Below are 14,334 nucleotides of genomic sequence, written 5' to 3'. Positions count from 1 at the left end.
CATCTCGGCTCACTGCAACCTCTGCCTACTGGGTTCAAGCGATTCTCGTGCCTCAGCCTTCGGAGTAGCTGGCATTACAGGCACCTGACGCCATGCCCAACTAACTTTTGTATTTTTAGTAGAGACAGGTTTTACCATGTTGGCCCGGGCTGGTCTCAAACTCCTGACCTCAGGTGATCCGCCTGCTTTGGCTTCCCAAAGTGTTGGGATTACAGGCGTGAACCACCGCGCCAGCCTGACATTAACTATTTTGCATGTGCATGTGTGTGTACATACATGTATGTGTGCATCTAAGTTTTCCTCCTCAAAATAGAGTCTGGATCAGAAGCTTTATCATGTCCTAGGAGTTAGAAATATAGAATCTTGGACCCCAGCATCAGGCATCTGCCTTTTAAAAAATCCCCTGGTCATTTGAATTCACACTAAATTTTATTTTATTTTTAAGATGGAGTTTCATTCTTGTTGCCCAGGTAGGAGTGCAGTGGTGCGATCTTGGCTCACTGCAACCTCCCGGTCCCGGGTTCAAGCAATTCTCCTGCCTCAGCCTCCCAAGTAGCTGGGATTACAGGTGTGCGCCACTACGCCTGGCTAATTTTTGTATTTTTAGTAGAGACGGGGTTTCTCCATGTTGGCCAAGCTGGTCTCAAACTTCTGACCTCAGGCAATCCACCCCGCTTGGCCTCCAAAAGTGCTGGGATTCCAGGCGTGAGCCGCCATGCCCAGCCACCATGGTGATTTACTATAGCAGAACAGGAAATTGATCTGGGAGCACAGACCAGCATTCCATGGGGCTCCCTGTCTGTGGCCTCCATAGAACTCGGCACCATTTGTAATTGCCTGTTTACCAGCACGTCCTCTGATGCCACCACTCATAGGTTTTAAGCCCTATGAGGGCTGCACCCTCAGCTGTCTTATTCATTTCTGTATTCCCAGTGCCTGGCAGTGTCTAGCAGTGTCTGGCATATGTTAGGTACTGACTAAAGGTTTGCTGAATAGAGTTTAATCTGAACCCCTGGCAGCTGTACACTATTGTCCCCTAGGACACTATGGCTGGAAGAAGCCATCACGAGCTTTTCCACAGGGAAAGAGGCTCTGGCAGGTTGGTGCTGTGGATCACAGCAGGACAGAGTGTGAGTGGCTGCCCTGGTGAGGTCCTTCCACACTGCCACCCCACAGCTGTGACACTCACCTTCTGGTCACCTGTGCTATTACTGGCTGCTTTCATCGTCAGGGTCACCTCCACCCCAGGGTCCAGGGGCCATTTGGAGGAGCCTGTGGGAATCTTCTTCGCGGGAGGACTGTGGGCAGTATCCACGACCACCCCTGGAGAGGCATCGATGCTAAAGGACGTGCAGTCCTCAGGGGCAGAGCTGTGGATGAGACAGGCGGGGAGGCAGAGGTGCGGTGAGGAGGGGCTGGGCCCGCCATGGCTCTCCCAGCACTTCTCCTTGTGATGGTTAATATTAGGTGTCAGCTTGACTGGACTGAAGGATGCAAAGTACTGTTTCTGGGTGATCTGTGAGGGTGTTGTCAGAGGAGGTTGGCCTTTGAGTCAGTGGACTGGGAGAGGAAGACCCACACTCAGTGTGGGTGGGCACTGTCCAGTCGGCTGCCAGCATGACTACAGCAAAAGCAGGTGGAAGAAAGTGGGATCACCTTGCTCGCTGGGACGTCTGGCTGCTTCTTTCTCCCGTACTGGATGCTTCCTCCCATTCCTCCCAGCCTTAGACGCTAGACTCCAGGTTCTCTGGCCTCTGGCCTCTGGGACTTGCGCCAGTGGCTTGCCAGGGGCTCTCGGGCCTTTGGCCACAGACTGAAGGCTGCACTGCCAGCTTTCTTGGTTTGAGGCTTTCAAATTCAGACTGAGCCGCTACCATTTCCTCTCTTCCCCAGCTTGCAGATCGTGGGACTTTGCCTTATGATCGTGTGAGCCAGTTCTCCCTAATAATCTCTCTCTCTCTCTCTCTCTCTCTCTCACACACACACACACACACACACACACACACACACACACACACACTCCCTATTATTCTGTCCCTCTGGAGAACCCTGACTGATACACTCTTCCCCAACAGGTGTAAAAACCAGACAGCAGCCAGTGCTTACTCTGACCGTGGGGAGTAGGTACCGTGAGGTTGTCAGGAGGGAATGAGAGACACGGAAAGCGAATCCCCTGACCTGAAGGGCTGGCATTTGAACTAGAAAAATAGCAGACGGATGTGCACCCTAAAGGCTCACACACACACTGAGGTAGGCATGGAGGGATGTGTGCACCCAGAGGTTTCCACCGCGCCACTGTGCACACACACAATTGCACACATACAAAGCAGCATGGTGACTTCTGCTTCTGGAATTGTGATGGACCAGATACTCTTAAGGACCTTCCTCTTATGAAACAACTGGATTATGGGTAAAATGTACTTTTTAAAGCATTGCTGAGCTCATGAGAAATAACCCATATCTCCAAGGATAAGCCTTCTCCACATGCACACACACACACATGCACATACACATACACAGTGGTCAAAGTGAAGAACATCAAAGACAAAGAGAGGATCTTAAAGGCATTCAGAAAGGAAAGTCGGATTATCTAGAAGGAAATAATTCGATCGGAAGCAGACTTGTCAACAACGGTGACATCCAAAAAACAGTTGTGTCATATCTTTATAGCATTTTGGGAAAATACGGTTGACCCTTGAACAACACAGGTTGGAGCCATGTGAATCCACTTCTACCTGATTTTCTTCCTCCTCTGCCACCGCTGAGACAGCAAGACAAACCCCCTCTCCTCAGCCTCCCCAACCTGAGGACGGAGCTGAAGACCTTTATCATGATCCATTTCTACTTAATGAACAGTAAATATATTTTCTCTTCCTTACAATTTTCTTTAGCTTACTTCGTTGTAAGGCTACAGTATATGATACATATAACATGAAAAATATTTGTTAATCAACTGTTTATGTTACTGGTTAGCCTCCCATCAACAGTAGTCTATTATTACTTAAGTTTTGGAGAGTCGAAGTTATACATAGATTTTCAACTACATTGGGGGGTCAGCAGTCCTATCCCCAAAGTTATTCAAGGGTCAACTGTAACTGTTAACCTAGAATTGTGCACTCCTCCAAAAAATCTCTTAATAAAGATATTTTCAGATGAACAAAAACTGATAATTTAAAATCAGACTTTCACCACAACAATTTCTGAAGGCATAGTTTAGGAGGGAGATATCTGATCCACAGAACGATCTGAGGTGTAAGAAAGAATGGTGAACAAATAAAATGGTAAATATTTTGGTAAATCTAAACCAACATTGTATATGAAAAAGTCATAAAAACGGTGGGATAGGCCAGGGGGCGGTGGCTCATGCCTGCAATCCCAGCACTCTGGGAGGCCAAGGTGGGTAGATCACCTGAAGTCAGGAGATCAAGACCAGCCTGGCAAAAATGGTGAAACCCTGTCTTTACTAAAAATGCAAAAACTAGCTGGGACGTGATGGTGGGCACCTGTCATCCCAGCTACTCAGGAGGCTGAGGCAGGAGAATTGCTTGAACCCGGGAGGTGGAGGTCGCAGTGAACCGAGATCGCGCCACTGCACTCCAGCCTGGGTGACAGAGTGAGACTCTGTTTCAAAAACAACAACAAGAAAAACCTGTGGGATAAACAGAGGCAGAATATGGTTTGTCAGGAGGATGAGAGAGTTGACATATTCTGAGGTCCGTGATTAAAAGGGGAATTAAGATATTGTTTAACTCTAGAGTTTTTAGAGTTAAACTTACTTATTTCTTTTTAGAGACAGGGTGTCCCTCTGTCCCCCAGGGTACAGTAGTACAGCAACATGATCACAGCTCACTTTAGTCTTGACCTCCTACGCTCAAGTGATCCTCCTGTCTCAGCCTCCCAAGTAGCAGGGGCTACAGGTGCATGCTACTACACCCGGCTAATTTTTAAAGTTTTTTTGTAGAGACAGAGTCTCACTGTGTTACCCAGGCTGATCTCAAACTCCTGGCCTCAAGTGATCTTCCTGCCTCAGTCTTCCAAAGTGCTGGGATTACAGGCATGAGCCACTGTGCTTGGCCTAAACGTTTATGTGCCTGGCCTATACTTTTGAAGGTATTTGGCCAGGCCTGGTGGCTCATGCCTGTAATCACAGTGCTTTGGGAGGCCAAGGCAGGAGGATCATTTGCACCCAGGAGTTTGAGACCACCCTGGGCAACATAGGGAGATCCTGTCTCTACAAAAAATATAACTATTGGCTGGGCATGGTGGCCTGCGCCTGTAGTCTCAGATACTCAAAAGGCTGAGGCAGGAAGATTGTTTGGGTCCAGGAGGTCAAGGCTGCAGTGGGTCATGACTGTGCACTCTACAACATCTGTACCCCACCCTGGGCAAGAGTGAAAACCTGCGTTTAAAAACTACAGTAAATAAAGGTATTCCCCAAAAGAATAGAAATGCATTTAAAAATTTCTACACATGGGAAAAATGCAATAATAAGAAATTGAATACGAGAACTGCATGCCAAAAAAGCAAGGAAAGAGTAAAAGTCCACATAGGAAGAAACTGGACAAATAAAAATAAAAGATTGGTAAGAACAAATCCAAACATGTAAATAATCACCCGTGATCCCAGCACTTTGGGAGGCTGAAGTGGGTGGATCACTTGAGGTCAGGAGTTTGAGACCAGCCCGGCCAAGATGGCAAAATCCTACCTCTACTAAAAAACACACTAAAAAAAAAAAAAAAAAACTAGCTGGGCATTTTGATTTGTAATCTCAGCTACTCAAGAGGCTGAGGTAGGAGAATCGCTTGAACCTGGGAGGCAGAGGTTGCAGTGAGCTGAGATCGTGTCACTGTACTCCAGCCTGGGTAACAAAGCGAGATTCCATCTCAAAAAAAAAACGGTAAATAATCAAAATAAATATAACAGGATTAGTATTGCCAGCTAAAAGAGAGTTTTGATTAAATAAATAAAATCCAGTAATATATTGTTTACAAGAAACACATCTAAAATGTAAAGATCCAGACAAGTTGAATTTTTTTTTTTTTTTGAGGCCTTTTTGCCAAAAAGTCTTGCCCTGTCACCCAGGCTGGAGTGCAATGGCGCAATCTTGGTTCACTGTAACCTCTGCCTCCCAAGTTCAAATGATTCTCCTGCCTCAGCCTCCCGAGTAACTGGGATTACAGGTGCCCGCCACCATGCCCAGTTTATCTTTGTATTTTTAGTAGACAGAGTTTCACCATGTTGGCCAGGCTGGTCTTGAACTCCTGACCTCATGATCCACCCACCTCAGCTTCCCAAATTGCTAGAATTACAGGCTTGAGCCACTGTACTCAGCCAAAAATTCTTTGAAAAGGAAAAAAGATCCATTAAGCAGATACTAACCCAAAGAGATCTGGGATGGATGTATTAATATCAAAAGAATAAATTGTTAGACAAAAACACATTGTTATCAATAGAGAAGATTACAACCTAATGATATAAGGTTTAACTTACCTAGAAGATATTCTAAACTTGTATGCATCTATTAACAGCCTCAACATATATAAAGCAAGGCTGGGCATGGTGGCTCATGCCTGTAATACCAACACTTTGGGAGGTTGAGGTGGGTGGATCGCCTGAGCCCAGGAGTTCAAGACCAGCCTGGGCAATATGGTAAAACCCGATCTCTACAAAAACTACAAAAGAATTAGCCAGGCATTGTGGCATGCACCTGTAGTCCCAGCTACTCAGGAGGCAGAGGTGGAAAGATCATTTGAGGCTGGGAGGCAGAGGTTGCACCACTGTAGCCCAGCCTGAGTGACAGAGTGAGACTGTGTCTCAAAAAAAAAAAAAAAAAAAAAAAAGCGTACAAGGTAAACATTGATAGAAATACATTGACAGGGAAAATAAGTTGACAAAACCACCATCAGAGTTAAAGATGTCAACTCTTCTTTCTCAATTAACAGTAGATTAAGCGGACAAAAATTTAGTAATGATACAGATTTTGCTAACACAATTAACAAACTTGATTTAGTGGATATAATACAGATTTGTGTATCCCACAATTAGCAGATAGACATTTTCCCAAGCAGAGCACACAGGGGTCATGGGTCATTTTAAAAAGTGACTATGTAATTGGCCATAAAGCAAGTTTCAACAAACAGTAAATGATAGGTAATATATGGGTAGCATATTCTTTGATCATACTGTAACTAAGTTAGCAGTCACTAGCATAAAGTACGTTTTTGAAAACCCCATACATTTGGAAATTTAAAACCAGGCATCTCAATAACTCACAAGTCAAAGGACAATTAATAACGGAAATTAAGTAATAATACTTAGAACTGAGCAATAACAAATACTATTTTCAAAACTTTTGGGGAAATGTAAAAGTGATCATTTATGCCTTAAATGTTTATATTTTTTAAAAAAGAAAGTAAAAGCTGAAAATTAATAGAAAAAGAAAATGTAACCTCCCAAAATGAAGAAAATAAAGTTGGAAGAAATCTATGAAATAATAAAACAAATCAATAAAGCCAAAAGTTGGTTCTTAGGCCAATAAAACTGACAAATCTCTGGCAAGAGAAAAAAACTGATCAAGAGAAAAAAATATTAGGAAAGCAAAAGAAACATAAGCAATGATAAAGCAGATTTTTTTCTGCGGATAGTTGATAAAAGGTAAACAGAACACCCACAGAGAGCATCCTGAAAACCTTCCCCTTAAAATCAGAAACATGGGACTGGGTGGGGTGGCTCATGCTTGTAATCCCAGCACTTTAGGAGGCAGAAGCAGATGGATTATCTGAGGTTGGGAGTTCGAAACCAGTCTGGCCAACATGACGAAACCCTGTCTCTTCTAAAAATAAAAAAATTAACTGTACATGGTGGTGCACATCTGCAATCTCAGCTATGAGGCTAAGGCATGGGAATCACTTGAACCTGGGAGGCAAAAGTTGCAGTGAGCCAAGATTATGCCATTGTACTCAAGCCTGGGCAAGAGAGTGAGACTGTTTCAAAAAAAAAAATCAGGAATGTGGTAAGGATACCCACCCTCACATCTTTTCAACGTTGTGTGGGTGATTCTAACCACCGCAGCAAAAGAAAAAAGACGTAAAGTAGAAGATATAAAGAGTGAGAAGAAAAACACCCGCCAATATTGACAGACAGTACAGTTGTTGCAAACCCCAAAGGAGTAAATTAGAATGTTTTTAAAATTAAAAATAAATAAAAAGACAAAAGTTTAATAAAGTGACTAATAGAGAAGAAAAAATAAATTACATTTCTATACACCAGCAATAAATAGCTAGGAAACAAATATTTTTCTTTTTTTTCTAGCAAACCATTCTTCAAGAAGAAAACAATTTTTAAAAACAGATATAATTTACAAAAGGAAAAAAATACTGTGAAGTACCTAAGATAAATCTAGCAAAAGATGTGTAAGATTTTCATGAAGAAAATATTCAAACCTTATTGAAAGCCATTAGAGAAGATCCAAATAAATAGAAATACTATGTATATGGTTAGGAAGGCTTATTACCATAAAGTTATGAATTCTCTCAAATGGATTTATACATTCAATGGAATTTTAAGGTTTCTCACGGAACTTGACAAGTTGATTTTTAAAACTACATGAGAAATCCATGAACTAAGATAGTCAAAGTACTTGTAAAGAAAAGTAGTAAAAGGTGAGGCACTTTCTCTACCAGGTATAAGACTTCCTATAAAATCATGGAACGTAAGACAAAGTTTTAATGGCTCAGGCCAAAACAAAAGAAGGATAAAACTTAAAGGAGATATGACTTGATCTATGACAGAAATAGGCTTGCAGATGGCTGGAGGTACTAGAGACTATATCATAAATGCTGCTGGAGCAATTGTTCATTCATATACAGAATACTAAATTGGATCAATAATTAAATTGATCCCAGCCTCACACCATACACAAAAATCAGCTGGAGGCAGATAAAGGCTTAAATGTGAAAGGCAGAACTTTGAATCTCTAAAAGAAGATACAGGATAACATATGTATGCTTTCTCTGAAACAAGACACAAAATCAGTAAACATGAAGGAAAAGATTTAAAAATTCAACTCGATAAAAATAAATAGGCCATTACATGCCTGTAATCCCAATGCTTTGGGAGGCCAAGGTGGAAAGATCACTTGAGCTAGGAGTTCAAAACCAGCTGGGACAACATAGTGAGACCCTGTCTCTATTTTTTAAAAAGTTAAAAATAATTTAAAAATTAAAAAAGAAAACAAATTCTGTTCATGAAAAGACAATATAAAGTGAAAAGACAAGCACAATCTAAGGAGACCATATTCCCACATAAAACCGACAAAGGCTTAGCATGCAGATTATTTAAAGAACTTAGGCAAATCGACATGAAAACATGAAGAGGCACTTGACCTAACTAACAAGTAAGAGAATGAAAATGTCAAGACCATAAAGAAATAGGGTTTTACACCCATTCAGTTGGTGAAAAATAATGCTATAGATGATACGATTCAACAGAAATGCTAACACACTGCTCACAGGAGTGTGAAGTTAACCATTTTGCAAAAAAACCCAACTTGGTATTATCTTGTAAAATCAAATATTAGTCAACTGCAAACCCAGCAATTCAACTCCTAGGCAGACACTCTGGAGAATCTGCTTCATGTGTTCACTAGGAGACACGTTCAAGAAGGCTCAGAACAGCCCTTTCAGTAATGTGAACAATGAAACACGGTCTAAGACCCCACAAAATAATAGCTAATAAATTGTGCTTGTGGTTTTGCACTCAGGCACGGAGCAATTTGGGATCAATTACTCTCCTGAAGACAAACTGGGGTGGACCAGTTCAGCTGCCCACGGAAACCTCTCCCAGGCCAGTCCAGGAGCAGTGGGCAGCCTCGAAGGGAGTGAGAGAGGGGCAATGACCTTGGGCTGCTTCTGACAGGCTCCGTGACCTTGGCCTAGCCACTGACCCTTCCTGGGTCTCAGCTTCCTTTTCGGTAAAATGGAATCGTGTTGATATATTTTGTACATGGTCGAAAGGTTTGGAGGGACCGGCGTGGTAACCGCTCAGTATAGGACACCTACTGCTACTAAGAAAAGAAGCAGCAGACAGCTCAGCACAGGGGGCCATCCCTGGCCAGGAGATGCCCCGGTGACACGGGTGCCTTTCTGCTCAGGTGCGTCCATTTACGATACACCTACCTGGCCGAAACGAAACTTAACCAAGGCTCTTGTTTCTCGGACAGAGCCCGGAGGCTCATTCTCTTGGATCCTCGTGCTGTCATTTTCCTTCATTCTCTCAAAGCCTCAGTGATAAGCCAGGCCTCCCAGCTGCCTGGGCACTGTGGTCAGAAGATGAGGACAGGAGAGGAACGCACCATGTGTCTGGTCCATCAGGAAAAATGAATAAGGGGCTCTAAGGACGATGGAGGCCAAGGGGCACACAGCAGGTGGACGAGGGGCTGGGTCTGCCTCAGCCCACTCTGTCCCGTGTGGCTTCTTCCATGGGGGAGGGAGAAGGGCACAAACAGGTGGGTCTGGCACCTTTATAGCCTCTCTCTCTGCTAGATGGGGAAACTGAGGCTCAGAAAGGTAAGGGCCAGCTGGGAACTAGGCCACTGGGATTCGGCTCTAAGATGTGCATACTTCCTCTGGCTGTGTTCCAGATGTTCTCAGCTCCTAAACAAGGAACTGTCATAAACATCTGGGGATTCACACCAGGCGTGTGCATGTCCTCATGCATGTGACCCATGTGTGTTTATCATAAGGTAATACCCACCCAGAGCTGAATCTTGTAATTTCCAACACCCTCCGTACAGCCAGCACTGGGAGCTTCAGCCGCAGCCAGCGACACCGTTCCTTCAACTCCAGCACCCCTCATGTCCTGAGCACCCACCCCCACTAGGGCAGCACTCAGCATCTGCCGCCCTCACACACGGACGCTTATGCAGTCCTCGCTGCTGTCAAAGGAAAATACATCTCAGGACCCCAAACTCACTAAGCCAAAGGGAAAAGTCAAGCTGAGAACCAGGTCATGCAAACCTGCTAGAGGGAGAACAGGGTCTCCTATAGCACCTAGGATGGAGGGCAGTGGCACGATCTAGGCTCATCGCAGCCTCCGCCTCCCGGGTTCAAGCACAAGGAGACCCTGGGAGGAAGAAGACAGACCATGGATGGCAGCTTCAGAATGCCCACTGCCCTTTGCAGTTGGCACCTCCTGGACCCCCACCTATTCTAGGCCTTTACCAAATCTTTTGGAAGCTGAATGAGCTCTGCCCACCAGGGAGCAGTGCCCAGGGTGTCCACTCTACAGCATTTGGAGGCAGTGTGTGCTGGGAAGCGGGGTGGGTTTAGGGTCAGACAGTCCTGGCTTTGCCACCTTTAATATTTTTTTTTTAAGACAGTCTCACCCTGTTGTGCAGTGGTGCAATCTTGCCCCAGTGTAACCTCTACCTTTCAGGCTTAAGCGACTCTTGTGCCTCAGCCTCCCAAGTAGCTGGGATTACAGGTGTGTGCCACCACTCCCATCTAATTTTTTTGTATTTTTAGTAGAGACAGGGTTTCCCCATGTTGGACAGGCTGGTCTTACATTTCTGGCCTCTAGTGATCTGCCCATCTTGGCCTCTCAAAATGCTGGGTTACAGGCATGAGCCACTGCGCCCAGGCTTGCCATCTTTAATTTATGAGACACTCGAGTAGGTGTTTTTCCCTCTTGGTTATTGCTTTTTTTTTTTTTTTTAGACAGAATCTTGCTCTGTTGCCCAGGCTAGAGTGTAGTAGCCTGATCCTGACTCACCGCAACCTCCACCTCCTGGGTTCAAGTGACTCTCCTGCCTCAGCCTCCTGAGTAGCTGGGATTACAGGCTCACGTCACCATGCCCAACTAATTCATTTTTGTATTTTTAGTACAGATGGGGTTTCACCATGTTAGCCTGGCTGGTCTCGAACTCCTGACCTCAGGTGATCCACCCGCCTCGGCCTCCCAAAGTCCTGGGATTATAGGCATGCGTCACTGCACCCAGCCTGTTTTTGCCTCTGGAAGCCTCAATTTACTCATTTTTAAGTGGGCATGGTAATTTAACTTTCAGTGAGGATTAGAAATCAGGGACACAAAGGGCCTGGCACATAATAGCTGGGGGCATGGTGCCTCCCTGGTCCCTGCCACAAGCATCACAGAAAGCCTTTGATAGTTGTTTTTGTTTGAGCCAGGGTCTTGCTCTGTCACTCGGGTTGTTGTGCAGAGGTATAATCATGACTCACTGCAGCCTCAACCTCGATCTTCTGGGCTCAAGCTATCCTCTGCCTCCTGAGTAGCTGGGACTACAGCTGTGCACCACCATACCCAGCTAGTTGTATTTCTGTGGAGACGGGAGGTTCTCACTTTGTTGCCAAAGCTGGTCTCGAACTTCTGGCCTCAAGTGATCCTCCGGCCTTGTGCTGAGATTACAGGTGTGAGCCATCACACCTGGCCCCCTTGACAGGTTTTAATATTCATCTCAGGTCAACTGAATTTTTCTTGAATGTAGTCAACGTATTTTGCAAGAAAAGTACTTTTCAGACTCAGAATGAAAGTCGCACGCAGTGTTTATAAGCAGAGCTCTGGAATAGGCACACACACTTCTGCAATCTACTCTGCCTCAATGACCTAGGGGTCTTTCTAACCCCTGGGATCTCTGACTTTGGGGACAGGGAGAATTGCTTAGCAAAGGTATGGAGGTATGCATATGTGAGGTGGAGGTGAGGGAGCATGGCCCTCCCACCTAAATGGTTCGGGGAAGAGGGTGATGGCTGCTCAGGAGAAGGAAGGGAGGCACTGTCTGGGACTATGTTAAGAACAGATAAGAAGTGACAGGAAGGGCTGGAACCGGGACCCAGGGGAGAGAGGAGGGTCCCGGGGTCAGGCTGCTTGGGTCGAGTCCTGGCTTCCCTACTTACTAGCTGTGTGGCTTGAGGTGGGTTACTTAACTTCTTGCAGCCTCAGTTTCCTCTTCTGTAAAATGGGAATAACAATATTACCTACCTCCCAAGGCTATTAAGTGAGTTGTACATAGGAAGTGTGATGGAAATATTAGCCATTGTGATATGAGATGTTCAGGGGATAGAATGACAGGGCTCACTGTCTGGCTGAAGGAGGAGAAGAGAAGGATTTCAGCCGGGAGCGGTGGCTCACGCCTGTCATCCCAGCACTTTGGGAGGACGTGGCAGACGGATCACTTGAGATCAGGAGCTCAAGACCAGGCTGACCAATATGGAGAAACCCTGTCTCTACTAAAAATACAAAATTAGCCGGGCGTGGTGGCACGTGCCTGTAATCCCAGATACTTGGGAGGCTGAGGCAGGAGAATTGCTTGAACCGGGAGGCTGAAGTTGCAGTGAGCCGAGATCGCGCTACTGCATTCCAGCCTGGGCAACAAGAGGGAAACTCCGTCTCAAAAAAAAAAGGATTCTGAGGCACCTGTGAAATGGGCAGTGCCTTCCTCTCTGCCCAATCCTGACTAGCTCTCCGCCCACCTCTCCAGGGCCAGAGGAAGCACTTGTGACCTTGAGCATTACTCCTCCATGCTGGGTAGCCAGGGCTAGCATGCTGGGAGAGGTCCTAGACTAGCTCCAGCCTCTGTCATTTCCTCCACACCCATTCTCAGAGGAGTTGGACGTGCCTCGAATGATGTCGGATGATTTTCTTTTTCCTCTTTTCCCCAACCTCTTCATCTCCTGCCTCCCCCTTATGGCCCTGGGGGAGGCGCCTGACATTTATTGCTGTTCTCTGGCTGCTGGGGCTCAGGTAGAAAGTGACACTTGCAAGGAAATGTCCCTGACACTCCTATGGGCAGCATTCTAGGGCCACTGATGCTCCATCTGGAATGGGGAAGGGGGGGGCAACCGCTCCTGTTCCTGACACAGCAATGAGAGCAAAGGCCCCGCCTACTCTGACAGCATTCCTCAACCCTCCTGTTTAACCCAGACCCTGCCACAGGGGCGATTGGGGGTGGTGCACAGGTCCCAACAAGAAGCACTAAGATTGCACATGCATGGGGGTCTGGCATGAGCATCGAGCGTTTGGTGGGTTGGAGATTCTGCATTCACTTTTGTTTGCTTGCTTTGGCTTTGAAGCAAATAATTTGCCTCATTAATTGAGAGCCAGGCCCTGGGGTCAGGCAGACTTCCGTTCAAATTCTCCCTCCTGTCAACATCCCCATGGGGTGGGTCCTATCATAATGCCCATGTGTAGATGAGGCCACAGAGGCTTAGAGAGGTTGAGTGACACCCCCAAGGTCCCACAGCCCTACAGTGGGCATGGGACACAGGATTGTTAAATGAGTGAATAGAAACTACCACGGATGGGCCCAACAGCGTGCTGAGTACTCAGCCAACATTTGCACATTGTTTTACATTGAATTCCTATAACCACCCCCTGACATGAGTATTATCCTCATTTCACAGATGAGGAAACTAAGGCTCAGTTGCCCAGGGCCTCCCTGCTAGCCAGCAGCAGGGCCAGGCTTCCTGCTTCAGTCTCTGCCATGCTAGAGCCCCGTTTCACCACCCCCACCCACGCTATTATGCACCCACTGAGGGAGGGTTGGCTAAGAGGCGTGGGGTAACAAACTGTGCTGTGAACCAGGAGGCCCAGGGCCTAGCCTGACTTCCAGGTACACTTGCCGTGTGACCTTGAGCAAGTTACAGACTCTCTCTAAACTTCTGTTGCCTCGAAGACAGGAAGGCGGACAGCCTGATTTGCCCCATAATAATTTATCTGTGGTGTGGTCCTGCGGAATTTGCACTTTTACATGGCAAAGAGCCCACTGCCGTGAGTCTGGCACTTCCCAGGGCTGCTGGGGTCTTATCTTTCCAGCTGCTCCTCTGGCAGTGGCTGCAGAGGCTGGAGCCTGAGCCAAACACATGCTCCTGCGTCAGCAGAACTTGCTCATCCAGCATCTCCTGACCTGCCCCCCAAACCCCAGAAGGTCCCCCTCTCACCTGCAGACGTCAAGCTGAGTCACGATGCCCAGCACACACACGGCATGGGTGGGCTGCTCTGGGGACACACGGATCAATGTCCTCTGGGCCATTGTCTGGCTAGCTCTTCCCTCTGGCTGTAGGAAGCCCCTGGTCTGGTTCCTTTATACTGCCCATCAGAGGCCATGAGTCAGCACCCGCGGTCTGTGGCCCAGAGGCTCAACCCCTCCCCTCTCAGCTCGGGGACGTGGGCTCTCAAAATCACCTCTGCCCTGGGGCTGCCCCTTGGACCTCCAGATATACTGGTACAGTGGCAGGCTGGCTTTGTCAGTTTCCTGGGAAGGATGGATGGCTCAGAAAGGCTGGGGTGGAGAGTGGGGCTGAGGGACTGGGTCCCAGTCCT

The 14,334-nt window shown here is 46.5% G+C and overlaps 1 protein-coding gene across 2 annotated transcripts in view; it reads right to left on the bottom strand.

Moving 5' to 3' along the window:
- PADI4 (peptidyl arginine deiminase 4) overlaps positions 1 to 14,067 on the bottom strand; it is a 46,645-nt gene extending 32,578 nt beyond the window's left edge. Inside the window, exons 1-3 of one of the 2 annotated variants that reach the window (XM_032300575.1) lie at positions 13,953 to 14,042; positions 11,910 to 11,964; positions 1,190 to 1,370 (exon numbers count right to left, since the gene is read on the bottom strand). In XM_032300575.1, coding sequence (XP_032156466.1) covers positions 1,190 to 1,225 — 36 coding nt within the window. In that variant the 5' untranslated portion in view covers positions 1,226 to 1,370; positions 11,910 to 11,964; positions 13,953 to 14,042. Of the gene's footprint in view, positions 1 to 1,189; positions 1,371 to 11,909; positions 11,965 to 13,952 lie in introns of both variants that reach the window. The other variant, XM_032300574.1, reaches the window with a different exon arrangement.
- Between the last annotated feature and the right edge of the window lie 267 nt (positions 14,068 to 14,334).

The sequence above is a fragment of the Sapajus apella genome, unplaced genomic scaffold (assembly GCF_009761245.1).
Source record: "Sapajus apella isolate SASKATOON/1434 unplaced genomic scaffold, GSC_monkey_1.0 scaffold43, whole genome shotgun sequence".
NCBI lineage: Eukaryota > Metazoa > Chordata > Mammalia > Primates > Cebidae > Sapajus > Sapajus apella.
Note: the sequence above shows the minus strand (reverse complement) of the source record. Positions and strands in the feature narration are given on the sequence as shown.